At 38.2% G+C, this 27,574-nt stretch overlaps 1 protein-coding gene across 2 annotated transcripts in view; it reads left to right on the top strand.

Moving 5' to 3' along the window:
- TCHP (trichoplein keratin filament binding) overlaps window positions 1-27,574 on the top strand; it is a 111,999-nt gene that overhangs the window by 36,217 nt on the left and 48,208 nt on the right. For both annotated transcript variants that reach the window (XM_053702104.1, XM_053702106.1), the window contains exons 8-9: window positions 22,064-22,130; window positions 24,636-24,808. In XM_053702104.1, the coding sequence (XP_053558079.1) occupies window positions 22,064-22,130; window positions 24,636-24,808 (240 nt within the window). The remainder of the gene's footprint in view (window positions 1-22,063; window positions 22,131-24,635; window positions 24,809-27,574) is intronic.

Below are 27,574 nucleotides of genomic sequence, written 5' to 3'. Positions count from 1 at the left end.
CTAATAATTTTATTGGTGATACCATCTTTTGATATCATTAGAGTTGATGTCAGGTATATGTCTCTAGCTATTTTAGCTAGAAAAGCTTTATGGATTAAACTTGGAATACTGACATGTCTTCTAAGTCAACTTTGCTTTCCCTTTCTTTCAGGGTAAATAATCATTTCGTTCCTTTCCTCACAACAAGGAACAAAAGCCTGATCCTTCATCCTCAGGAGCGGTATCAGTTTGGAAACTATTTCCAGTTTGGAATATATCCGAGCTTTATAGAAACCTATAGCCAGCTCCTAAGTACCTATGAAGGTGCGGCCCTTATTCCAGCTCAGCTGGTATGGGGCAGATTACGTTTTCTTCAAAGAAATTTGGATCAATTCCGTTCTTAATCTCTGGTTTCAGAAACATTGTTTCAGAAAGGTACAGAATTGGCTTCGAGTTAAGGCCTCCTGCTAAGAGATTCTTTTCTTTCCCGTGTCCCAGTTAACACAGCAAGGCTCAGCATTTCTGAAATGTGTTTCAGATCTAGAGTTGGCTGGAGTATTTATGCCAGTTCCAGTTCTGGAACAGGGGCTGGGGTTTTATTTTATCTCTTCATTGTACCAAAGAAGGTCAATTCCTTCAGACCAGTTCTGGATCTATCATTATTGAATCGTTATGTTAGGATACCAACATTCAAGATGGTTACTGTAGGACTATCCTGCCTTTTGTTTAGCAAGGGCATTATATGTCTACAATAGATTTGCAGGATGTTTATCTGCATATTCCGATTCATCCAGATTACTTTTAGTGTCTGAGATTCTCTTTTTAGACAAGCATTACCAGTTTTGTGGCTCTACCGTTTGGCCTAGCCTCAGTTCCAAGAATTTTTTTCAAAGGTTCTCGGTGCCCTTCTTTCTGTATTCAGAGAATAGGGTTTTGGTATTTCCTTATTTGGACGATATCTTGGTACTTGCTCAGTCTTCTCATTTTCGTAGAATCTCATACGAATCGACTTGTGTTGTTTCTTCAAGTTCATGGTTGGAGGATCAATTTACCAATCAGTTCATTGATTCCTCAGACAAGGGTAACCTTTTTAGGTTTCTAGATAAATTCAGTGTCTATGACTCTGTCCTTGTCAGTCAAGAGAAGTTTAACATTGATATCAGCTTGTCAAAACCTTCAGTCACAATCATTCCCTTTGGTAGCCTTATGCATGGAAATGTTGGGTCTTAGGACTGCCGCATCAGATGCGATCTCCTTTGCTCGTTTTTACATGCGACCTCTTCAGCTCTGTATGCTGAACCAATGGTGCAGGGATTACTCAAAGATATCTCAATTAATATCTTTAAACCGATTTTATGACACTCTCTGACATGGTGGACAGATCACCATCGTTTAGTTCAGGGGGCTTCTTTGTTCTTCCGACCTGGACTATAATCTCAACAGATGCTAGTTTTACAGGTTGGGGAGCTGTATGGGGGTATCTGACGGCACAAGGGGTTTGGGAATCTCAGGAGGTGAGATTTCCGATCAATATTTTGGAACTCCGTGCAATTTTCAGAGCTCTTCAGTCTTGGCCTCTTCCGAAGAGAGAGTTGTTCATTTGTTTTCAGATAAGACAATGTCACATCTGTGGCATACATCAATCATCAAGGAGGGACTCACAGTCCTCTGGCTATGAAAGAAGTATCTCGAATTTTGGTTTGGGCGGAATCCAGCTCCTGTCTAATCTCTGCGGTTTATATCCCAGGTATGGACAATTGGAAAGCGGATTATCTCAGTCGCCAAACGTTGCATCCGGGCGAATGGTCTCTTCACCCAGAGGTATTTCTTCAGATTGTTCAAATGTGGGAACTTCCAGAAATAGATCTGATGGCTTCTCATCTAAACAAGAAACTTCCCAGGTATCTGTCCAGATCCCGGGATCCTCAGGCGGAGGCAGTGGATGCATTTTCACTTCCTTGGAAGTATCATCCTGCCTATATCTTTCCGCCTCTAGTTCTTCTTCCAAGAGTAATCTCCAAGATTCTGAAGGAATGCTCGTTTGTTCTGCTGGTAGCTCCGGCATGGCCTCACAGGTTTTGGTATGAGGATCTTGTCCGGATGGCCTCTTGCCAACCGTGTACTCTTCCGTTAAGACCAGACCTTTTGTCTCAAGGTCCTTTTTTCCATCAGGATCTGAAATCCTTAAATTTAAAGGTATGGAGATTGAACGCTTGATTCTTGGTCAAAGAGGTTTCTCTGACTCTGTGATTAATACTATGTTACAGGCTCGTAAATCTGTATCCAGAGAGATATATTATAGAGTCTGGAAGACTTATATTTCTTGGTGTCTTTCTCATCATTTTTCTTGGCATTCTTTTAGAATACCGAGAATATTACAATTTCTTCAGGATGGTTTAGATAAGGGTTTGTCCGCAAGTTCCTTGAAAGGTCAAATCTCTGCTCTTTCTGTTCTTTTTCAACAGAAAGATTGCTATTCTTCCTGATATTCATTGTTTTGTACAAGCTTTGGTTCGTATAAAGCCTGTCATTAAGTCAATTTCTCCTCCTTGGAGTTTGAATTTGGTTCTGGGGGCTCTTCAAGCTCCTCCATTTGAACCTATGCATTCATTGGATATTAAATTACTTTCTTGGAAAGTTTTGTTCCTTTTGGCCATCTCTTCTGCCAGAAGAGTTTCTGAATTATCTGCTCTTTCTTGTGAGTCTCCTTTTCTGATTTTTCATCAGGATAAGGCGGTGTTGCGAACTTCTTTTGAATTTTTACCTAAGTTGTGAATTCCAACAACATTAGTAGAGACATTGTGGTTCCTTCATTATGTCCTAATCCTAAGAATTCTAAGGAGAAATCGTTGCATTCTTTGGATGTTATTAGAGCTTTGAAATATTATGTTGAAGCTATTAAGTCTTTCCGAAAGACTTCTGGTTTATTTGTTATCTTTTCCGGTTTTAGAAAGGCCAGAAAACTTCTGCCATTTCTTTGGCATCTTGGTTGAAATCTTTATTTCATCTTGCCTATTTTGAGTCGGGTAAGACTCCGCCTCATAGGATTACAGCTCATTCTACTAGGTCAGTTTCTACTTCCTGGGCGTTTAGGAATGAAGCTTCGGTTGATCAGATTTGCAAAGTGGCAACTTGGTTCTCTTTGCATACCTTTACCAAATTCTACCATTTTGTTGTATTTTCTTCTTCTGAAGCAGTTTTTGGTAGAAAAGTACTTCAGGCAGCGGTTTCAGTTTGAATCTTCTGCTTATGTTTTTCATTAAACTTTATTTTGGGTGTGGATTATTTTCAGCAGGAATTGGCTGTCTTTATTTTATCCCTCCCTCTCTAGTGACTCTTGTGTGGAAAGATCCACATCTTGGGTAGTCATTATCCCATACGTCACTAGCTCATGGACTCTTGCTAATTACATGAAAGAAAACATAATTTATGTAAGAACTTACCTGATAAATTCATTTCTTTCATATTAGCAAGAGTCCATGAGGCCCGCCCTTTTTTGTGGTGGTTATGATTTTTTGTATAAAGCACAATTATTCCAATTCCTTATTTTATATGCTTTCGCACTTTTTTCTTATCACCCCACTTCTTGGCTATTCGTTAAACTGAATTGTGGGTGTGGTGAGGGGTGTATTTATAGGCATTTTAAGGTTTGGGAAACTTTGCCCCTCCTGGTAGGAATGTATATCCCATACGTCACTAGCTCATGGACTCTTGCTAATATGAAAGAAATGAATTTATCAGGTAAGTTCTTACATAAATTATGTTATTATTATAACTGTGTTGGTTATGGAAAACTGGGAAATGGAAACAACAAAAATTCTGGTGTTGACTGTCCCTTTAAGATTCTATCCCTTTGACCAGTATTGCAAAAACATATATATATATATATACACACTCAATATCCATTTAAGCAGCTTTAACACAAACTTTTTCATTACAAAAATATTTAACATGTTTAAATAAAGCATTTTCAGATACATGAGAGACCTTTTCGACTTTAAAGGGATAGAAATCTTAAAACTTATATGTGCATGAATACATTGTAATTTCAAATACAATACGTTTTGCAATAAACTTCCACTAGCAAAACTGCTTCTAGTAAAAGTTTTTTCAGTTTCAGTGACATATACATATCCTACGTGTTACTAGAGCAGCAGTATTCAAACACCACAACTTCTCAGAGTGCTGGCAGTGGTGTGTAGTGCGTCAGTGAAGTGTGTTAAACAAGCCGCTGCTGACTCTCTGAGAAGTGTTAGAATGCTGGTGCATGGGTCACTCACAGCATATGTGTGTATGCTGCTTAAAAACATTAATACATTTTACTAGAAGCATGTTTAAATCTGAAAGACACCCATATAAATTTAAATGTTTACCTTTTATATCCCTATAAAGGGACTGTAAACACTTTTGCCTAGATTACGAGTTTTTTCGGTAATGGTGTTCGGTGCTAATGAGCAGTTTATGCTCACCGCTCACCTACAGACAGCGCTGGTATTACGGGTTTTTACAAACCCGGCGTTAGCCGCAGAAAAGTGAGCGGAGAGCAAAATTTGGCTCCACATCTCACCTCAATACCAGCGCCGCTTACGGTAGCGGTGAGCTGGCTAAACGTGCTCGTGCACGATTTCCCCATAGGAATCAATGGGGGAGAGCCGGCTGGAAAAAAGACCTAACACCTGCAAAAAAGCAGCGTTCAGCTCTTAACGCAGCCCCATTGATTCCTATGGGGAAACACTTCTAATGTCTACACCTAACACCCTAACATGAACCCCGAGTCTAAACACCCCTTTCTTTCATGTAATTAGCAAGAGTCCATGAGCTAGTGACGTATGGGATATACATTCCTACCAGGAGGGGCAAAGTTTCCCAAACCTTAAAATGCCTATAAATACACCCCTCACCACACCCACAATTCAGTTTTACAAACTTTGCCTCCGATGGAGGTGGTGAAGTAAGTTTGTGCTAGATTCTACGTTGATATGCGCTCTGCAGCAAGTTGGAGCCCGGTTTTCCTCTCAGCGTGCAGTGAATGTCAGGGATGTGAGGAGAGTATTGCCTATTTGAATGCAGTGATCTCCTTCTACGGGGTCTATTTCATAGGTTCTCTGTTATCGGTCGTAGAGATTCATCTCTTACCTCCCTTTTCAGATCGACGATATACTCTTATATATACCATTACCTCTGCTGATTCTCGTTTCAGTACTGGTTTGGCTTTCTACAAACATGTAGATGAGTGTCCTGGGGTAAGTAAATCTTATTTTTTGTGACACTCTAAGCTATGGTTGGGCACTTTGTTTATAAAGTTCTAAATATATGTATTCAAACATTTATTTGCCTTGACTCAGAATGTTCAACTTTCCTTATTTTGGGATAATGCATTTGAATTAATCATTTTTTCTTACCTTCAAAAATTTGACTCTTTTTTTCCCTGTGGGCTGTTAGGCTCGCGGGGGCTGAAAATGCTTAATTTTATTGCGTCATTCTTGGCGCGGACTTTTTTGGCGCAAAAATTATTTTCCGTTTCCGCCGTCATACGTGTCGCCGGAAGTTGCGTCATTTTTTGACGTTATTTTGCGCCAAAAATGTCGGCGTTCCGGATGTGGCGTCATTTTTGGCGCCAAAAGCATTTAGGCGCCAAATAATGTGGGCGTCTTATTTGGCGCTAAAAAATAAGGGCGTCGCTTTTGTCTCCACATTATATAAGTCTTATTTTTTCATTGCTTCTGGTTGCTAGAAGCTTGTTCTTTGGCATTTTTTCCCATTCCTGAAACTGTCATTTAAGGAATTTGATCAATTTTGCTTTATATGTTGTTTTTTCTCTTTAATATTGCAAGATGTCTCACGTTGCATCTGAGTCAGAAGATACTACAGGAAAATCGCGGTCTTGTGCTGGAGCTACCAAGCTAAGTGTATTTGCTATAATTTTTGGTATCTGTTTCTCCAGCTGCTGTTTGTATTGCATGTCATGACAAACATATTAATGCAGATAAAATTTCCTTTAGTACTGTTACATTACCTGTTGCTGTTCCGTCAACATCTAATTTTCAGAGTGTTCCTGATAAACATAAGAGATTTTTTTTTTTTAAATCCATTAAGAAGGCTATGTCTGTTATTTCTCCTTCTAGTTTACATAAAAGTCTTTTAAAACTTCTCTTTTTTCAGATGAATTTTTAAATGAACATCATCATTCTGATACTGATAATGGTTCTTCTGGTTCAGAGGTTTCTGTCTCAGAGGTTGATGCTGATAAATCTTTGTATTTGTTCAAGATGGAATTTATTCGTTCTTTATTTAAAGAAGTATTAATTGCATTAGAAATAGAGGATTCTGGTCCTCTTGATACTAAATCTAAACGTTTAAAAAAGGTTTTTAAATCTCATGTAGTTATTCCAGAAGTGTTTAATCTCCCTGATGCTATTTCTGAAGTAATTTCCAGGGAATGGAATAATTTGGGTAATTCTTTTACTCCTTCTAAACGTTTAAGCAATTATATCCTGTGCCATCTGACAGATTAGAGTTTTTTGGGACAAAATCCCTAAGGTTATGGGGTTGTCTCTACTCCTGCTATATGTGCTACTATTCCTACGGCAGATAGTACTTAATTTAAGGATCCTTTAGATAGGAAAATTGAATCCTTTCTAAGAAAAGCTTACTTATGTTCAGGTAATCTTCTTAGACCTGCTATATTTTTAGCGGATGTTGCTGCAGCTTCAACTTTTTGGTTAGAAGCTTTAGCGCAACAAGTAACAGATCATAATTTTATAGCATTATTATTATTCTATAACATGCTAATAATTTTATTGGTGATACCATCTTTTGATATCATTAGAGTTGATGTCAGGTATATGTCTCTAGCTATTTTAGCTAGAAAAGCTTTATGGATTAAACTTGGAATGCTGATATGTCTTCTAAGTCAACTTTGCTTTCCCTTTCTTTCCAGGGTAATAAATTATTATCTCAACTGTTTCTGGAAGGAAGGGAACTTTTTTACCAAAGGATAAAAAATCTAAGGTAAATTTAGGTCTAATAATCATTTTCGTTCCTTTCCTCACAATAAGGAACAAAAGCCTGATCCTTCATCCTCAGGAGCGGTATCGGTTTGGAAACTATTTCCAGTTTGGAATATATCCAAGCCTTATAGAAAACCTATAGCCAGCTCCTAAGTACCCATGAAGGTGCGGACCTTATTCCAGCTCAGCTGGTATGGGGCAGATTACGTTTTCTTCAAAGAAATTTGGATCAATTCCGTTCTCAATTTCTGGTTTCAGAACATTGTTTCAGAAAGGTACAGAATTGGCTTCAGTTAAGGCCTCCTGCTAAGAGATTTTTTTTTTCTTTCCCGTGTCCCAGTTAACACAGCAAAGGCTCAGCATTTCTGAAATGTGTTTCAGATCTAGAGTTGGCTGGAGTAATTATGCCAGTTCCAGTTCTGGAACAGGGGCTGGGGTTTTATTTTATCTCTTCATTGTACCAAAGAAGGTCAATTCCTTCAGACCAGTTCCGGATCTATCAATATTGAATCGTTATGTAAGGATACCAACATTCAAGATGGTTACTGTAGGACTATCCTGCCTTTTGTTTAGCAAGGGCATTATATGTCTACAATAGATTTACAGGATGTGTATCTGCATATTCCGATTCATCCAGATCACTTTTAGTGTCTGAGATTCTCTTTTTAGACAAGCATTACCAGTTTTGTGGCTCTACCGTTTGGCCTAGCCTCAGTTCCAAGAATTTTTTTCAAAGGTTCTCGGTGCCCTTCTTTCTGTAATCAGAGAACAGGGTTTTGGTATTTCCTTATTGACGATATCTGGGTACTTGCTCAGTCTTCTCATTTTCGAAGAATCTCATACGAATCGACTTGTGTTGTTTCTTCAAGTTCATGGTTGGAGGATCAATTTACCAATCAGTTCATTGATTCCTCAGACAAGGGTAACCTTTTTAGGTTTCTAGATAGATTCAGTGTCTATGACTCTGTCCTTGTCAGACAAGAGAAGTTTAACATTGATATCAGCTTGTCAAAACCTTCAGTCACAATCATTCCCTTTGGTAGCCTTATGCATGGAAATTTTAGGTCTTAGGACTGCCGCATCAGATGCGATCTCCTTTGCTCGTTTTCACATGCGACCTCTTCAGCTCTGTATGCTGAACCAATGGTGCAGGGATTACTCAAAGATATCTCAATTAATATATTTAAACCGATTATACGACACTCTCTGACATGGTGGACAGATCACCATCGTTTAGTTCAGGGGGCTTCTTTGTTCTTCCGACCTGGACTATAATCTCAACAGATGCAAGTCTTACAGGTTGGGGAGCTGTGTGGGGGTATCTGACGGCACAAGGGGTTTGGGAATCTCAGGAGGTGAGATTTCCGATCAATATTTTGGAACTCCGTGCAATTTTCAGAGCTCTTCAGTCTTGGCCTCTTCTGAAGAGAGAGTTGTTCATTTGTTTTCAGATAGACAATGTCACAACTGTGGCATACATCAATCATCAAGGAGGGACTCACAGTCCTCTGGCTATGAAAGAAGTATCTCGAATTTTGGTTTGGGCGGAATCCAGCTCCTGTCTAATCTCTGCGGTTCATATCCCAGGTATGGACAATTGGAAAGCGGATTATCTCAGTCGCCAAACGTTGCACCTGGGCGAATGGTCTTCACCCAGAGGTATTTCCTCAGATTGTTCAAATGTGGGAACTCCCAGAAATAGATCTGATGGCTTCTCATCTAAACAAGAAACTTCCCTGGTATCTGTCCGGATCCCGGGATCCTCGGGCGGAGGCAGTGGATGCATTATCTCTTCCTTACAAGTGTCATCCTGCCTATATCTTTCCGCCTCTAGTTCTTCTTCCAAGGGTATTCTCCAATATTCTAAAGGAATGCTCGTTTGTCCTGCTGGTAGCTCCAGCATGGCCTCACAGGTTTTGGTATGCGGATCTTGTCCGGATGGCCTCTTGCCAGCTGTGGACTCTTCCGTTAAGACCAGTCTTTCTGTCTCAAGGTTCTTTTTTCCATCAGGATCTCAAAACCTTAATTTTAAGGTGTGGAGTTTGAACGCTTGATTCTTGGTCAAAGAGGTTTCTCTGACTCTGTGATTGATACTATGTGACAGGCTCGTAAATCTGTATCTAGAGAGATATATTATAGAGTCTGGAAGACTTATATTTCTTCAGGATGGTTTAGATAAAGGTTTGTCCGCAAGTTTCTTGAAAGACAAATCTCTGCTCTTTCTGTTCTTTTTCACAGTAGGATTGCTAATCTTCCTGATATTCATTGTTTTGTACAACCTTTGGTTCGTATAAAACTTGTCATTGAGTCAATTTCTCCTCCTTGGAGTTTGAATTTGGTTCTGGGGGCTCTTCAAGCTCCTCCTTTTGAACCCATGCATTCTTTGGTCGTTATATTACTTTCTTGGAAAGTTTTGTTTCTTTTGGCCATCTCTTCTGCCAGAAGAGTCTCTGAATTATCTACTCTTTTTTGTGAGTCTCCTTTTCTGATTTTGCATCAGGATAAGGCGGTGCTGCGAACTTCTTTTGAATTTTTTACCTAAGGTTGTGAATTCTAACAACATTAGTAGAGAAATTGTGGTTCCTTCATTATGTCCTAATCCTATGAATTCTAAGGAGAAAGCATTGCATTCTTTGGATGCTGTTAGAGCTTTGTAATATTATGTTGAAGCTACTAAGTCTTTCCGAAAGACTTCTAGTCTATTTGTCATCTTTTCCGGTTCTAGAAAAGACCAGAAAGCTTCTGCCATTTCTTTGGCATCTTGGTTGAAATCTTTATTTCATCATGCCTATGTTGAGTCGGGTAACACTCCGCCTCAAAGGATTACAGCTCATTCTACTAGGTCAGTTTCTACTTCCTGGGCGTTTAAGAATGAAGCTTCGGTTGATCAGATTTGCAAAACAGCAACTTGGTCCTCTTTGCATACTTTTTCATTCAATTCTACCATTTTGATGTGTTTTCTTCTTCTGAAGCAGTTTTTGGTAGAAACGTACTTCAGGCAGTGGTTTCAGTTTGAATCTTCTGCTTATGTTTTTTCATTAAAATTTTATTCTGGGTGTGGATTATTTTCAGCAGGAATTGGCTGTCTTTATTTTATCCCTCCCTCTCTAGTGACTCTTGTGTGGAAAGATCCACATCTTGGGTAATCATTATCCCATACGTCACTAGCTCATGGACTCTTGCTAATTACATGAAAGAAAACATAATTTATGTAAGAACTTACCTGATAAATTCATTTCTTTCATATTAGCAAGAGTCCATGAGGCCCGCCCTTTTTTGTGGTGGTTTTGATTTTTTTGTATAAAGCACAATTATTCCAATTCCTTATTTTATATGCTTTCGCACTTTTTTCTTATCACCCCACTTCTTGGCTATTCGTTAAACTGAATTGTGGGTGTGGTGAGGGGTGTATTTATAGGCATTTTAAGGTTTGGGAAACTTTGCCCCTCCTGGTAGGAATGTATATCCCATACGTCACTAGCTCATGGACTCTTGCTAATATGAAAGAAATGAATTTATCAGGTAAGTTCTTACATAAATTATGTTATTCTTACACTTATTAACCCCTAATCTGCCGCCCCCAACATCGCCGACACCTACATTATAATATTAACCCCTAATCTGCCGTTCTGGACACCGCGCCACCTATATTATACTTATTAACCCCTAATCTGCTGCCACTAACATCGCCGCAACCTACTTACATTTATTAACCCCTAATCTGCCACCCCCAATGTCGCTGCCACTATATTAAAGTTATTAACCCCTAAATCTAAGTCTAACCCTAACTCCCCCCCGAACTTAAAAATAATTTAAATAAATATAAATAAAATAACTACAATTAACTAAATTATTCCTATTTAAAACTAAACTATTCCTATTTAAAACTAAATACTTACCTATAAAATAAACCCTAAGATAGCTACAATATAACTAATAGTTACATTGTAGCTAGCTTAGGATTTATTTTTATTTTACAGGCAACTTTGTATTTATTTTAACTAGGTAGAATAGTTATTAAATAGTTATTAACTATTTAATAGCTACCTAGTTAAAATAAAGACAAATTTATCTGTAAAATAAAACCTAACCTAAGTTACAATTACACCACTACACTATAATTAAATTAATTCCCTAAATTAACTACAATTAAATACAATTATCTAAAGTACGGGAAAACCCCCCACTAAATTACAGAAAATAATAAAATAAATACAAGTTTTTAAACTAATTACACCTAATCTAATCCCACTAATAAAATAAAAAAGCCCCCCAAAATAATAAAAATCCCTACCCTATACTAAATTACAAATAGCCCTTAAAAGGGCCTTTTGTGGGGCATTGCCACAAAAGTAATCGGCTCTTTTACCTGTAAAAAAAAAAGTACAATACCCCCCCAACATTAAAACCCACCACCCACACACCCAACCCTACTCTAAAACCCACCCAACCCCCCCTTAATAAAACCTAACACTAACCCCTTGAAGATCACCCTACCTTGAGAAGTCTTCACCCAACCCGGCCGTGGTCCTTCAGACAGGCAGAAGTCTTCATCCATCCGACGCGAAGCGGGTCCATCTTCAAGACCTCAGACGCGGAGCATCCTTCCTGGCCGACGACTACCCGACGAATGAAGGTTCCTTTAAGTGACGTCATCCAAGATGGCGTCCCTTCAATTCCGATTGTCTGATAGAATTCTATCAGCCAATCGGAATTAAGGTAGGAAAAATCCTATTGGCTGATGCAGTCAGCCAATAGGATTGAACTACAATCCTATTGGCTGATTGGAACAGCCAATAGAATGCGAGCTCAATCCTATTGGCTGTTCCAATCAGCCAATAGGATTGAAGTTCAATCCTATTGGCTGATTGCATCAGCAAATAGGATTTTTCCTATCCTAATTCCGATTGGCTGATAGAATTCTATCAGCCAATCGGAATTGAAGGGACGCCATCTTGGATGACGTCACTTAAAGGAACCTTCATTCGTCGGGTAGTCGTCTGCCAGGAAGGATGCTCCGTGTCGGATGTCTTGAAGATGGACCCGCTCCGCGCCAGATGGATGAAGATAGAAGATGCCGTCTGGATGAAGACTTCTGCCCGTCTGGAGCACCTCTTCTTCCCGGCTTGGATGAAGACTTCTGCCCGTCTGGAGGACCACTTCGCCCGGCTTCGTTGAGGACTTCGGCCCAGTTGGGTGAAGACTTCTCAAGGTAGGGTGATCTTCAAGGGGTTAGTGTTAGGTTTTATTAAGGTGGGATTGGTTGGGTTTTAGAGCAGGGTTGGGTGTGTGGGTGGTGGGTTTTAATGTTGGGGGGGGGGGGTATTGTACTTTTTTTTTACAGGTAAAAGAGCTGATTACTTTTGTGGCAATGCCCCACAAAAGGCCCTTTTAAGGGCTATTTGTAATTTAGTATAGGGTAGGGCTTTTTATTATTTTGGGTGGCTTTATTTTATTAGGGGGATTAGATTAGGTGTAATTAGTTTAAAAATCTTGTAATTATTTTATTTTCTGTAATTTAGTGGGGTTTTTTAGTACTTTAGATAATTTTATTTAATTGTAATTAATTGTATTTAATTTAGGGAATTAATTTAATTATAGTGTAGTGTTAGGTGTAATTGTAACTTAGGTTAGTTTTTATTTTACAGGTAAATTTGTCTTTATTTTAACTAGGTAGCTATTAAATAGTTAATAACTATTGTACCTAGTTAAAATAAATACAAAGTTGCCTGTAAAATAAAAATAAATCCTAAGCTAGCTACAATATAACTATTAGTTATATTGTAGCTAGCTTAGGGTTTCTTTTATAGGTAAGTATTTAGTTTTAAATATGAATAATTTAGTTAATTGTAGTTATTTTATTTATATTTATTTAAATTATATTTAAGTTAGGGGGGTGTTAGGGTTAGGGTTAGACTTAGATTTAGGGGTTAATAACTTTAATATAGTGGCGTTGACATTGGGGGCGGCAGATTAGGGGTTAATAAATGTAGGTAGGTGTCGGCAATGTTAGGGACAGCAGATTAGGGGTTAATAAAATTTAACTAGTGTTTGCGATGCGGGAGTAGGACGGTTTAGGGGTTAATATATTTATTATAGTGGCGGCGATGTCCGGTTCGGCAGATTAGGGGTTAAAAATATTTTTTTTTTAGTATTTGCGATGTGGGAGGTCTCGGTTTAGGGGTTAATAGGTAGTTTATGGGTGTTAGTGAACTTTTTAGCACTTTAGTTAAGAGTTTTATGCTACGGCGTAGTCTGCGTTAGACCATAAAACTATTAACTACTGACTTTAAAATGCGGTACCAGGCTTGACAGGAGAGGGTGTACCGCCCACTTTTTGGAAGACTTGTAATACCGGGGTTATGCAAGTCCCATTGAAAAAATAGGATATGCAATTGACGTAAGTGGATTTGCAGTATTTTCGAGTCTCGCTGAAAAAGTGAGCGGTATACCTGTACCTTCAAGACTCGTAATACCAGCGGGCATTAAAAAGCAGTGTTGGGACCTCTCAACGCTGCTTTTTTAAGGCTAACGCAAGACTCGTAATCTAGCAGTTTGTATCATGATTAATTTTATATTACAAATCTCAAAGTAAAAATACTTTTGCAATAGGATTTTATTTGTTGTTATGCACTGTTTTCCTGTAAATTTAACTGAAAAGGTGTTCCAGTTCTAAGAATTGGAGATGCATACAGCAGAGTTCACAAGAATAACTCTGTTACATATCTGTCCCTAGTTGGCCTCACTAAGGGGGTCAGATAAGGACCAGCAAAACAAAGCCGTTTTTGCTAACATGATCATCGCTATTCTTGTCTACTAAAGGAATAAGTGCAGATTGGCTCATTCAAATAAGGCAAGAGGAGGAGGAAGTTTAGCTACGGAAAAAACAACTGCAGCAAACAAGCCATTAATGTAAAAAACAACAACTCACACCTTCTTACTATGTTATTGCAAGATGTTTGTCCCTTTTGGATGCTTTTAAACTCCTGGAAGAGTACATGCTTACTAAAGGTGCATATTTTGTAAGCCCTTTAGCCAATTGGACGTGTATATATACTTTGTGCGGTACTTTGCTTATTGACAGCATGACGTGTATATATACATTGCAGCTGCAGGAAGCTCCATCAGTCTCAGCTGTTAAGTTACAGCAGAGAGCTGGAGTTCCTGAGCTCATGGCATCTGCCTACATATGGAACTGGAGCACGATCAGTGCGCTGGTTCCTTATGAACGCAGATGCCAGATCTTTACAGACGGTGACACTCTGCTGCTGCCGGCAGGAAGTGTGGGAGGCAGGTGGGCGGTCCAGCAGTGGATGGGAGAGGGGGGGGGGAAGAGTAGGATGGCCCTACAATAAAGAAAAAAATATATAGGGATGGGGAGCTACACTTCAGAAAAAAATGGTGTTGTGGGGGGTCTCTAACAAACGATCACTGGATGGGGGCACAACACCTCAACAGAAAAAATAAATAAATCTGTTTACTAAGGTATTTTATAGGTACTGGCAGACAACCAGTATCTAAGATGACAGACACTAGTTGGGGGGGGGGGGGGGTTAGATAACTGTTTGGGAAAATAGAGCTGTTTTGCAGGAGAGACATTTTTTTTGTCTTAAAACGTTATACTGGTACGCTATACCAGTACTTAAGATGGTAGTGACCAGTGGGGTGTGAGGGAGGGGAAGAATGCTGTTTGGGAGGGATCAGCGGTTGAGAGGTGTCAGGTAGGAGGGTAATCTCTACACTAAAGCTTAAAATTAACATTACAAGATACCTGATTAACCCCTTCACTGTCGGGAATAATAAAAGTGTTGTGTGCAGTTGCAATTAATGGCATTCTAATTACCAAAAAGCAATGGCAAAGCCATATATGTCTGCTATATCTGAACAAAGATCCCAGAGAAGCTTTTACTATTATTTGTGCCATGGTTGTACAAGCGGTATGTAAATCGTTTCAGTCAGAAACTTTGTGAAAAAGTTAATGATTTTTTTATATGATCGTGTTTGGCGGTGAAATGGTGACATGACATATACCAAAATGGGCCTAGATCAATACCTTGGGTTGTCTACTTGAAAGAAAGAAAAAAGTATGTATGTATGTGTGTGTATGTATGTATGAATATATATATATATATATATATATATATATATATATATATATATATATATATATATATATATATATATATCCGACATCTGAGGAAGGGGATACGGTCCCTGAAACGTTACATTAAAGGCACGTTTGTTAAAAGACCAGTGAGTGCAAGCCATTGTTTTTTCTATGCTATTTTCCTGCATGCACCCTGGCAAGCTGCTAATGAAGTGAGAGTGCTCTCCATCTGCTTAATTATATATATATATATATATATATATGTGTGTGTGTGTATATATGTGTATGTATGTATATGTTAAAGTAACCGCACCACATAATTAATGGAGAGATTTAACAAATAATTGCTACTATTGCATTTTCTGTAGCAATTACTGGTGCTTGAGGGCTATTGTGAGTAATTATTATTTATAAAGCTAGAAAAAGAAGAGAGACAATAAGATAAGATTAGAATAAGGATAAGGAAGGGGATGGGAAAAGATAGCCCTATCCAGCACTAAATCATTTACCCTGTTATAAACTATACACTTTAGGTAATGAGTAATTCCACAAATTATATTACACAGAGAATTGCTATAAACTAAACATCAGTTTAATGCTAAATGCAATAATCTAACAAAAACCATCAGCAAAAAATGTGTGTAATGAAAGCTCACAACAACTTGTGTATGTATGATGCAAGGGGCCCCTTGAATAAATATCGTTTGAGAATTGAAACTAATAGTCCCAGAAAAGATTTATATATAAGGTCCAAAATTAATTGGAATCCAAGCTTGAACTATAATCTATTGGGAATCCCCTTGCTGAAGCAGTCGATAAAATACTGTCCTTTCAAACATGCAATTTAGAATGTCCTTTTAAAGATGCAGGTATACGATTGCTTGAAACCCCAGTCATACTAGTGATTGCAACGTTAAAATTGCTGTGTTTCCTCCATACAGCCACTTCGTAACGGAACTCAATTATAGTACTCACTCAGGTTGTTTATCTGGTAGCTTGATGTAGAAATCAGCGGAGCGCATACAATACCTCCCTTACTGACATAGAGCGTGCTTCAAAATCTACGCTTCCTTGCTTATCAATCGCACCTTGCGAGAGTTGCTCCTGTGGCCTACCGCTCAGTGCAGCGGTAATTCTTATATTCAACAACCGCTAAGCACTTACCAAGCAGCAGTGTGACCAAGCAGCAGTAAACAGAAAAAAACAAGCACCCAGGGACTCTGCATCCACAGGAGCAACTCTCGCAAGGTGTGATTGGTAAGCAAGGAAGTTGTATTTCAAGGAGGTGTGGATTGGAAGCACGCTCTATGTGAGCAAGAGAGGTATTATATGAGCTCCGCTGATTTCTACATCAAGCTACCAGATAAACAACCTGAGTGAGTACTATAATTGAGTTCCGTTACGAAGTGGCTGTATGGAGGAAACACAGCAATTTTAACGTTGCAATCACTAGTATGACTGGGGTTTCAAGCAATCGTATACCTGCATCTTTAAAAGGACATTCTAATTGCATGTTTGAAAGAACAGTATTTTTTCTTTTTCTAGCTTTATAAACAATATATATATATATATATATATGTGTGTGTGTGGGTGGGTGTGGTTTGACAGGTGAATACAAACAAAACAAAAAAACTCTATTTCTGTTTTAATTTGAGTGATCACAAAAATGCTAAAAATGATCTGGTTATTTTGGGCAAGTTCTTCTCTATAAGTCCCGGTAATGGAGGGGTTAAATGGATATGAAACCCAAAAATGTTCTTTTGTGATTCCAACAGAGCATACAATTTTCAGAAAGTTTCCCATCTATTTCTATTATCAAATTTGTTTTTTTCCCATGATATCCTGTGTTAAAGGGACAGTCAACACCATAATTTTTGTTGTTTTAAAAGATAGATAATCCCTTTATTACCCATTCCCCAGTTTTGCATAACCAACACAGTTATATTAATACGTTTTACCTCTGTAATTATCTTGTATCTAAGCCTCTGCAGACTGCCCCCTTATTTCAGTTCTTTTGACAGACTTGCAGTTTAGCCAATCAGTGCTCACTCCTCTGTAAATTCACGTGCATGAGCTCAATGTTATCTATATGAACTAATGCCCTCTAGTGGTGAAAAATGCTCAAAATGCATTTAGAGGCGGCCTTCAAGGTCTAAGAAATTAGCATTTGAACCTCCTAGGTTTAGCTTTCAACTAAGAATACCAAGAGAACAAAGCAAAATTTGTGATAATAGTAAATTGAAAAGTTGTTTAACCCTTTAACTACCAAGGACGTGCCAGGAATGTCCTACAAAAAAACACCCTTAACGACCAAGGACGTTCCTGGCACGTCCTCTGGGGTTTGAAGCTCTTGAAGCGATCCTGATAGTTTCCAGGGTATTGCAGTGATGCCTCGATATTCAGGCATCACTGCAATTCCCTTTTTACCCCACCGATGCAGAGAGTGCCTCTCTGCATCGGCAATCGATGGGGCCGTTCGTTGGTAGCTGCAGTTGGGAGGCGGGTGAGCGGCCCCTCGTTACACAAATACCAGGGATCGGTCCTCATTATGTCTTGCAAGTCCCGTGGTTGCGATGAGGGGGGTGCGTGCGCGCCGCATTTACCGGCTGCTAGTATAAAAGTAATGGGAAGGAAGGAGACGGAAGATAAGGGAAAATGTGCTTGGGAAAGGATCTAGGAGGGGGAGGGTGGGTAGGGTATTGAGGGGGGCAGCTACACTACAGAAAATATAATTTTTAAAATTTAAAAATAATCAAAAAATTTTTTTGGGCAGGTTGGGTACAAATTGAAAAGTGGTCTGGTCACGAAGGGGTTAAAATGACATGCCCTATTTGAATCATGAGGTGGGTTTTTTTGGGACTTGACTGTCCCTTTAAAGAGATACTTAGGTAGGTGTCTGGAGCACTACATGACAGGAAGTAGTGCTGTCATCTAGGGCTCTTGCAAAACTGCTGCCATATAGTGCTTCAGAAATGGGCCGGCTCCTAAGAATAAGTCCCTGCTTTTCAACAAAAAGATACCAAGAGAACAATAAAAAAATAATAGAAGTAAATTAGAAAGTTGTTTAAAATCACATTTTCCATGTGAATTATGAAAAAAAAAATTGGGTTCCATAGCCCTTTAAAGAGACATGAAATTGTTTTTTTTCAGGATTCACTCAAGACTTCCAAGTTGCTTCTTTTGTCAAGGGTACTCTTTGTTGAAGAGATAGCTATGTAGGTAGCTGCAAGTGTCTGGAAAACTATACTGCAGCAGTTTTGCAGGAATATTTTTGAGCACTAGATGGCAACAGTGATTACATAAAATATAACATTGTTAAAGGGTTGTTAAACTGTCTGTTTCATTGTTGTAATAAAAAAATAAACACCAAGCTGTGTCTTATCCTTAATTGCAATATGTATTATTAATCTATTGAAATGGATTTTACCTTTTCCCCTCTACACTTGTCCTTTACTTCCTGTAACAGCCTTACAAGGAGGAGGGGACCTCTGCAGGAAGGTTTATCTTAAAGTGAATGTCAAGTTAAACCTATTAGCTAAAGTGAAGCCATAGCAGTTAAAAAATGAGTTTCAGTCATGAAAACCTTAGTATATACTTATCTTCAGAGCAATTTCACTATAAACACTACACGGCTAATAGCTGAAGCTCCGTTCGCCATTTTCACCATTTGATTGACAGATGACTCGTTTGCAATCAACTAATCGTTGTTTCCACCGGGCAGTGACGTTTGTGCAAAGGGGCTGAACGCCCCGATTAGTTGATTGCAGATGAGTCGTCTGTCAATCAAATGGTGAAAATGGCGACCGGAGCTTCAGCTATTATCTGTGTAGCGTTTATAGTGAAATTGCTCTGAAGATAAGTATATACTTTTATAGACGTTTTCATGAATGAAACTCATGTTTTAACTGCTATGGCTTCACTTTAGCTAATAGGTTTAACTTGACATTTACTTTAACCTGATGTGATAAAACTTCTAGGCTTGTTACTATTAAAGGGACAGTCTACACCTTAGTCATTTTAAAGAGTTACCTTAGATTAAGCTGCAAATAGGCTCCTGCATCCCTTTCAATATCATTCAGCAGGAATGGTAAAAAAAAGTTATTTTAAAATGAAAATAGTTTCTGGCCACGTTGAAATGGCTGCCAAGCTCCGCCCACTGATAGCATTTCTGCCCTAGTTTTTTTATGAAAAAATCTTGGACCTCCCAAAACCTGCCCAGGAACCCACACCCACCTGCACCGTCCTATTCCAGTATTCATTAAAAGCAGGAAGCGTATATCTATCTATTGCGTACTTATAGAGCGCAAACTAATCACCCGTGAGGGTCTCAAGGCGCTAAGGGAAAGCAGAGGAGGAGGGGGATGGGCATTTAGTCGAAGAGCCAGGTTTTGAGGTCCTTTCTGAACTTTGTAAGGTGGTGGATTGTCTGAGGTCCAGTGGGAGGGTGTTCTATGTCTTTGCTGCCATGTGGGAGAAGGATCTTCCGCCCGAAGTGGATTTGCTGATGCGGGAGATGACTGCGAGTGCTTGGTCGGTCGAACGGAGTTGTCTGGCGGAGGTGTATAAATTTACACGGTGGTTGATGTATTCGGGTCCGATGTTGTGTAGCGCCGTATAGATATCTAGGGTCAGCCATTGAAAAATTAAATGCTTATTCATGTTCATAAAAATTTCCATTCAAACCATGTTGCAATGTTTATAATAATGCTAGGCACATGTTGCAATATATAAACATTGCAACATGGTTTAAATAGACGTCTTTATGTATATGCAGAAGCATTGAATGTATTTGTCCTGGGCTGGGCCGTGTGAGAGGGGACAAGTACATCATCGGTTCATCTGTCACTGACATTTACAGGGAAGTGCTGGCACAGGGTTTTTTTATGTTTTGTTTTTTTAAAGGTGGCGGTCTGAAAAAATGCGCACTATTTATTAACATATAAACTTTTTTATGATAAAGTTCATGTGCTAAATAAGTAGCAGGGATCAGAGAGGTTGTAAAACCTTGTGCAGCCAGACTACACGCACACAGGCATCTTTATAGTGCAGTGCTTGCCCTGCTGCACAATTCCACAATTATGCAATTTGGGGAGTTGGAAGCCAGATAAGAAGTGTGAGTGGGGAATATTGTTACGAGATAGGGATTGTTTGTGAAACAAATTAATCAAGGGTAATCCACAAAGTAGAAAATGGGGAGGGTGCTCAGTGTAAAGAGTTTAAGATAATTGTCAAATGTAAAGAAAACATACACCATAAAGAGCACTCGCTTAAATACAATTTAGAGCAAAGGAAACAACGACATACAGTTAAATATAATAAGATATAACTTTTTATTAGATAAAAAAATTAAAGAGGGGGGCACCCCTCAATACTAAGATATAAAAATAAAGAAATATATACAGTGTATAACATTAAATCATATTAGATTACTAGTATAAGAGATGAGGAGCATCCCAGATGTTTATATGTATGAAAGAGACTGGGTCAAAATAATACCTATATAGAAGACTAATGTAAAAATATAGGAATATATTCCCACAAGGTCAGGTGATATCGTGCCACCAAGTTAACAAAGCAGTCTAATTATAAAATATTACGCTGATACTCAGTCACTGTGGAACATATTTCACACAGCTGACTAATACAAATAATATACAGCACGTAGTAGTTAGCCTATAGCAAGTGACTAGATTAGAATGCTAGTATGTGGTTAAATCTAAGGGATATAATCCCCAATACGATACCAATATCATATATACCAGAACCTAAATACCATGAAACTTATAAGATCATATATACTAAATATATGTGGAACATTTTTCACACATATACTATAAATAACGTTATGCACAAAGTAATGTCGCCTTGATGCGCATTTCGCCTCGGCTTCTTCAAAAAGGCGCCTTTTGAAGAAGCCGATATGAAGAATCTAATATGATTTAACGTTATACACTGTATATATTTCTTTATTTTTATCTTAGTATTGAGAGGTATCTCCCCCCCCCTTTTATTTATTTATCTAATAAAAGTTATATCTTATTATATTTAACTGTATGTCGTTGTTTCCTTTACTCTAAATTGTATTTAAAGGGACACTAAACCCAAAACATTTCTTTCATGATTCAAGTAGAGAATACAATTTTAAACAACATTCCAATTTACTTCTATTATCTAGTTTGCTTCATTATTTAGCTATCCTTTGTTGAAGAAATAGCAATGAATATGGGTGAGCCAATCATATGAGGCATCTATGTACAGCAACCAATCAGCAGCTACTGAGCATATCTAGATATGCTTTTCAGCACAGTATATCAAGAGAATAAAGCAAATTAGATAATAGAAGTAAATTAGAAAGTTGTTTAAAATTGCATGCTCTTTCTAAATCATAAATGAAAAATTTTGGGTTTCATGTCCCTTTAAGCGAGTGCTCTTTATGGTGTATCTTTTCTTTACATTTGACAATTGGCAATATTGTTACCCCTGGTCATTGTGTTTAAATCATTATTGGACTACCAAAGGTTAATATTTCTAGCCGTACATAGTTTGCTTAGTTAGACCTGGAATGCTGTGTGTAAGTTGGTTTGGTCTTTTGTGTACATGTCTGGCAGTGATAATAAAACCTGATATTTTCTATCATGAATCAGAGAGAACATACTATTTTAAGCTAGCTGAATACATAGAGTGAGCTAATGATAAGAGGCATATATATTCAGCCACCAATCGGCAGCTAGCTCTCAGAAGTGCATTGCTGCTCTTGCACCTACCTAGGTATGCTTTTCAACAAAGGATACTAAGTGAACAAAGTAAATTACATAATAGAAGTAAAAAGGAAAGATGTTTAAAATTGCACGCTCTATCTGTACCATAAAATAATCATTTTGGGGTTCCTGTCCCTTTAATAATTTAGATTTATTTCTGTCCGAGCCGCATGACTGGTTATTAATTGTATATTTTTCTTCTTCTTTAGTCACTTCCTGAGTCGTCAGTATACTGCCCAGATGAAGAGGCGAGCACAACTGGTACAACAGGAACTTGTAAGAGATGGGTTATCTCTCTGCATAACATGGGTGTGGGGAAGGGGGGGTTCTTTCATTCAGGTTGGAGGTTTGCAGAGAGCAGTTTTTGATTGATAATTCCAAGGTCAAGTAGACTTTAAAGGGACATTAAACTGACAATGTAATTTGCCATAAAATATTTAACGGGACATGGTAGTCAAACCTTATTTCAATTTAAATAGGAACATTATTACTATATAATTTTATAAGAAATAGTGCTTCTAGTAAAAACAATCACTGTTTAGTTGCAGCTTTTAGTGTGCACAAGGAGCATATGTTCATATGCTTTTTTTGCCTGTGCACAGTTAAAGCTTTCACTAATATAGTGAAACTCTCTTATAATACAAGTACGTTGCAAAGAAAAGGTTCCTATTTAAAATGGAAATGTTTACATTTAAATTTTGACTATTATACTCCTTTAATTCTGCATATTAATGCAAATTTATTATTATTTTTTGTTTCCTTTGTTCCTAGAGAGGCTATAGTGTATCCTGTATGATTTAGATTCTGTCGCTGCTATATAATGATTGCTTGATCAGTACTAAAAAAACATACATATATCTTGTACCTTACTGGCAACAGGCAAAGAGATAAGGTAATTGCACTCAATGCTTTCCACAGTGTTAGTCCCTGGAAAGCAAAACAATGCTCTCTAACATCTGATGTGAGTGTTCTTAGAAAGCTGTATCCAGGTTGTTCACCATAAGGCCCGGGATAGAAAAGTGTTCTTTAATTTTTTTTATGTGCCAGATTGTCAGGGTATCTGAACTAGGGCACAGCTGAAATAATCGGCTGATCAGTAATCATGGCTATTAACCTGCTCTCACATAGGGGGATTCTGGCAATCCGGCTTGTTAGTGTGCCCTAACGACTAGAACTGAGAAACACTGCTCTGTAGTCTTAAACTGCATAATGTTTGTGGCTGAAATAAGGAAATAGCTATGCTTATTCTCAGTGGGACTGTACACCATTCTCATCTTTTCGTGTGCATCACAATGTTATGTGATATTCTTGAGAAAGTGTTCATAACTGGCTCATTGTTTTCCTTTCTAACGGGGACTGAATATGTAGGTTTCTGGTTTAGTGTATATGTAGCATTGTAATACTTAAAACAATAAGCTATAAACCTTAAATTAGCTTGCTCACTTCAAGTATGTTTGTGTGGTATATTATTTATATTTTAATGAATTTGGAAGCGTGTTCATCAGCCCTACAAGTGGAAATAAATGTTCTCTCTCATTTGAAAGGGTTCAACAGACCTGAGCTAAATGGTACCTTAAAAGGGACATAATACTCATGTGCTAAATCACTTGAAAATGATGCAGCATATCTGTAAAAAGCTGAAAAGAAAATATAACCTGAACATCCCTACGTTAAAAAAAAAGGAAGATATTTTACCTCATCATTTCTTCAGCTCACAATAGTAAGTGCTCTATGAACAGTTATCCTTCACCTTCTGTCCAGTTGCATTTAAAAAAACAAAAAAACAGAAAATCAGCATCAGCAGTGCTGAGGTCATGCTTTTCTTTACTGTGATCTAATGAGTTTTCATTTAAATCTTGCAAGATTTCATTGTCAACGTCCTTAAAATGACGGAGGAAATAACATGACTGTGCCGTCACATGCCAGATGCAGTCTTTTGCATGTCCTTGGACTAGCATCTTCATTGGCTGCATAAAGTCCCTTTACAATGGTATGTGTCTTCTGAGGACATTTTGTAAGTAAAATATCTTCCTTTTTCATAGAGATTAATCCAGGTGATATTGTATAGTCAGATTTTTACGGCTATGCTGCAGCACTTTCAAGTTCTTCAAAATTTGGGTATCATGTCCCCTTTAAAGGGAAAGTAAACCTGACAAAATCAGCAATGTTTTTAAATAGGTTGCCTGTTTTAACTGGGTACACTACACACTTACTATTTGTGATTGCTGGTTCTCACATTTGTTTTTAAAACTAAGTGTAGGTGGGTACCACAGACAATAAGATGGCAAATCACCATCCTATAGCGTCTAAGCACTGACCACACTTCATTCTCTGCATTAAACTCTAAGCAAGCAGTCGGATGACTTGAACAATTCTGTGCGCATGTGACCCCTCAGACTGCTTGCTTAGCATGTAATGCAGAGTTCTTGGTATATGCAGTGCTTAGACTCTATGGGGTGATCTGATTAGCTCGACTGCCTGCTTATACTTAACATAAAGGCACACAAGTAGGGGTTTCTGGCAAAAAAAGGTAAGCATGCTAAAATATACTTAGTTTGTTTAGAACAAAACGAGTAACTTGAGGTATGTTTTGAATGCAACTTTTAACACATGTTTCCATCATTTAGAATCTGAGTGCCTTTAATACTAATGTGCTATTTCTTACTAAAGGAAAACCTGGTAAATCTGTGTGAAGCCAACGCTGGATTAATTTCCTTGCAATTATAATTTTGAAACTGTTACAAACACTATATAATATGATATGCATCATTTCCTTTAAAGGAAATGGACATGAAGATTCTTGCTGCTCTCATAAATAAGGAGGATGATCAGATGCGTCTGCAGTCAGCACGGAGGGAACAAGCTGCTGCTGATGCTGCCTGGATGAAGCGTGTTATTGAGGAACAGCTTCGTTTGGAGAGGCAACGGGAGGCAGAGCTGGACACTCTATTCAGGTGCCTTACATTTATATATCTAACTATCTGTATCAGAATATTTCTGAATTAAAGGGACAGTCTAGTCAGAATTAAACTTTCATGTTTAGATAGGGCATGTAATTTTAAACAACTTTCCAATTTACTTTTATCATCAAATTTGCTTTGTTCTCTTGGTATTCTTTGTTCAAAGCTAAACCTAGGTAGGCTTATATGCTAATCTCTAAGCCCTTGAAGGCCGCCTCTTATCTGCATGCATTTTGACAGTTTTTCACAGCTAGAGGACGTTAGTTAATGTGTGCCATATAGATAACATTGTGCTCGCACCCGTGGAATTACCTAGGAGTCAGCACTGATTGGCTAAAATGCAAGTCTGACAAAAGAACTGAAATAAGGGGCAGTCTTCAGAGGCTTAGATACAAGTTAATCACAGAGGTAAAAAGTGTATTTCTATAACAGTGTTGGTTATGCAAAACTTGGGAATTGGGGTATCTTTTTAAACAACAATAATTCTGGAGTAGACTGTCCTTTTTAAAGGTATTCTGTAAGGAAGAGTGAGGAAAGTTTTCCTAAAACAAGAATAGGAAGACATTTAGCTGAATACAGAAAGTGTTTGAAGGCTGTGATGTCTGCCAAAGGTGGTGTTACTGAGTACTGACTGGACAGGTGCCCAAACTTCTTTTCACATGAAACAAATCAACAAGATACATGATCCCTTTGATGTGACCACTTAACTAGTGCCTGTGCTGACCTATCACTTACTGTATAAACATGTTGTAGGGTGAGAATCTGTCACATACTTTGTTATAGATTATGCACTTTAGACTCTTAGGGGAGAAGGTGGAAAAAGCACAGCTTCCAGGGGTAAATAATAGAAAAATTAGACACAATAAATTATAAATGTGCATTTGTTTTTTTATTATTTACATTATAGTGAATTTAATTTTGAATTGACTGTCTCTTCCTCCCTGGGCCCCTACCTACAGCTGCATGTCTTCTATCAAACAGACTGAGATATAACAAGGGTAGCACAGGCCTTATGTCATTTCCATAGACACATACAAAACATAAAAACTGCAATGGAAACACATCCCATGTCATTCTAAAACTCACAGCCCTAGATACTCAGACAGCTGTACAGATCCCAGCCACTCACGCCTGGGTGCAAAGCTCATAGGGAAAATTACAAAACAAAATTATCAACACAACATACAGAAAGTCTGGCACTCTTTTGCAAGCACACAACAAGATTAAAAGCAAAAATAGTAGAGTTAGCTACAGCATTTGGCCAAATGGTTTTAGCCCAAGACCACATCATGGTCTCTTCCTCTCTGGGTCACCACAGACTGTGGCCATTTTCTGCATTTGTTTATTAAATGAATGCCAAATGCACATCTAAAATAAATAGAACAAACATTGATCCATTGGTACTCACTCTCCAGTCTTTATAATTTAAAAATAATTTTATTTAAGTAAAAAAATAATTAATAAATAAAAACAGTCAACGTTTCAGCCATCTCTGAGGCCTTGGTCAAGGCCAATAAATCCCTTAACAAACACCACATGCCAAAAAAAAAAAAAAAACTAACCTTATTTAACATCATAATGATGTTTTTCAAATGAGCCAGTCACATATACAGTTATATGCAAAAGTTTAGGCACCCCTGACAATTTCCATGATTTTCATTTATAACTAATTAGTTGTTTTGGATCAGCAATTTCATTTTGATCTATCAAATAACTGAAGGACACAGTAATGTTTCAGTAATGAAATGAGGTTTATTGGATTAACAGAAAATGTTCAGAATGCATCAAAACAAAATTAGACAGGTGCATAAATTTGGGCACCCTTGCCTAGCACTGATTAATTGGAACACATAATTGGTTTGGTGAGCCCATTAAGCCTTGAATTTCATAGACAGGTGCATCCAATCATGAGAAAAGGTATTTAAGGTGGCCAATTGCAAGTTTTTGTTCTCTGACTCTCCTCTGAAGAGTGGCAACTTGGGGGCCTCAAAACAACTCTTAAATGACCGGAAAACAAATATTGTTCAACATTATGGTTTAGGGGAAAGCTACAAAACGCTATCCCAGAGATTTAAGCTGTCAGTGTCCACTGTGAGGAACATAGTAAGGAAATGGAAGACCACAGGCACAGTTCTTGTTAAGGCCAGAATTGGCAGGCCAAGTAAAATATTGGAGAGGCAAAGGATGGTGAGAACGGTCAAAAACAGCCCACCATCTTTCTGCAGATGGTGTCACTGTGCATCATTCAACAATTCAGCGCACTTTGCACAAGGAGAAGCTGTATAGGAGAGTGATGCGGAAGAAGCCTTTTCTGCACACACTTCACAAACAGAGTCGCTTGAGGTATGCAAATGCACATTTGGACAAGCCAACTTCATTTTGGAAGATGGTGCGGTGGACTGATGAAACAAAGATTGAGTGATTTGGTCATAACAAGGGGCCTTATGCATGGCGGTGAAAGAACACAGCGTTCCAAGACAAACAGTTGCTACCCACAGTAAAATTTGGTGGATGTTCCATCATGCTGTGGGGCTGTGTGTTCCATCATGCTGTGGGACTGTGTGGCCAGTGCCGGTACTGGGAATGTTGTGAAAGTTGAGGGTCGCATGGATTCCACTCAATATCAGCAGATACTTGAGAATAATGTTGAGGAATCAGTCACAAAGTTGAAGTTACGCCGGGGCTGGATATTTCAACAAGACAACGACCCAAAACACTGCTCAAAATCTACTCTGGCATTTATGTACAATGTTCTGGCCA

Source organism: Bombina bombina, chromosome 2, assembly GCF_027579735.1.
Source record: "Bombina bombina isolate aBomBom1 chromosome 2, aBomBom1.pri, whole genome shotgun sequence".
NCBI classification, from domain to species: Eukaryota; Metazoa; Chordata; class Amphibia; order Anura; family Bombinatoridae; genus Bombina; species Bombina bombina.
This window is presented reverse-complemented; position numbering and strand designations above follow the sequence as displayed.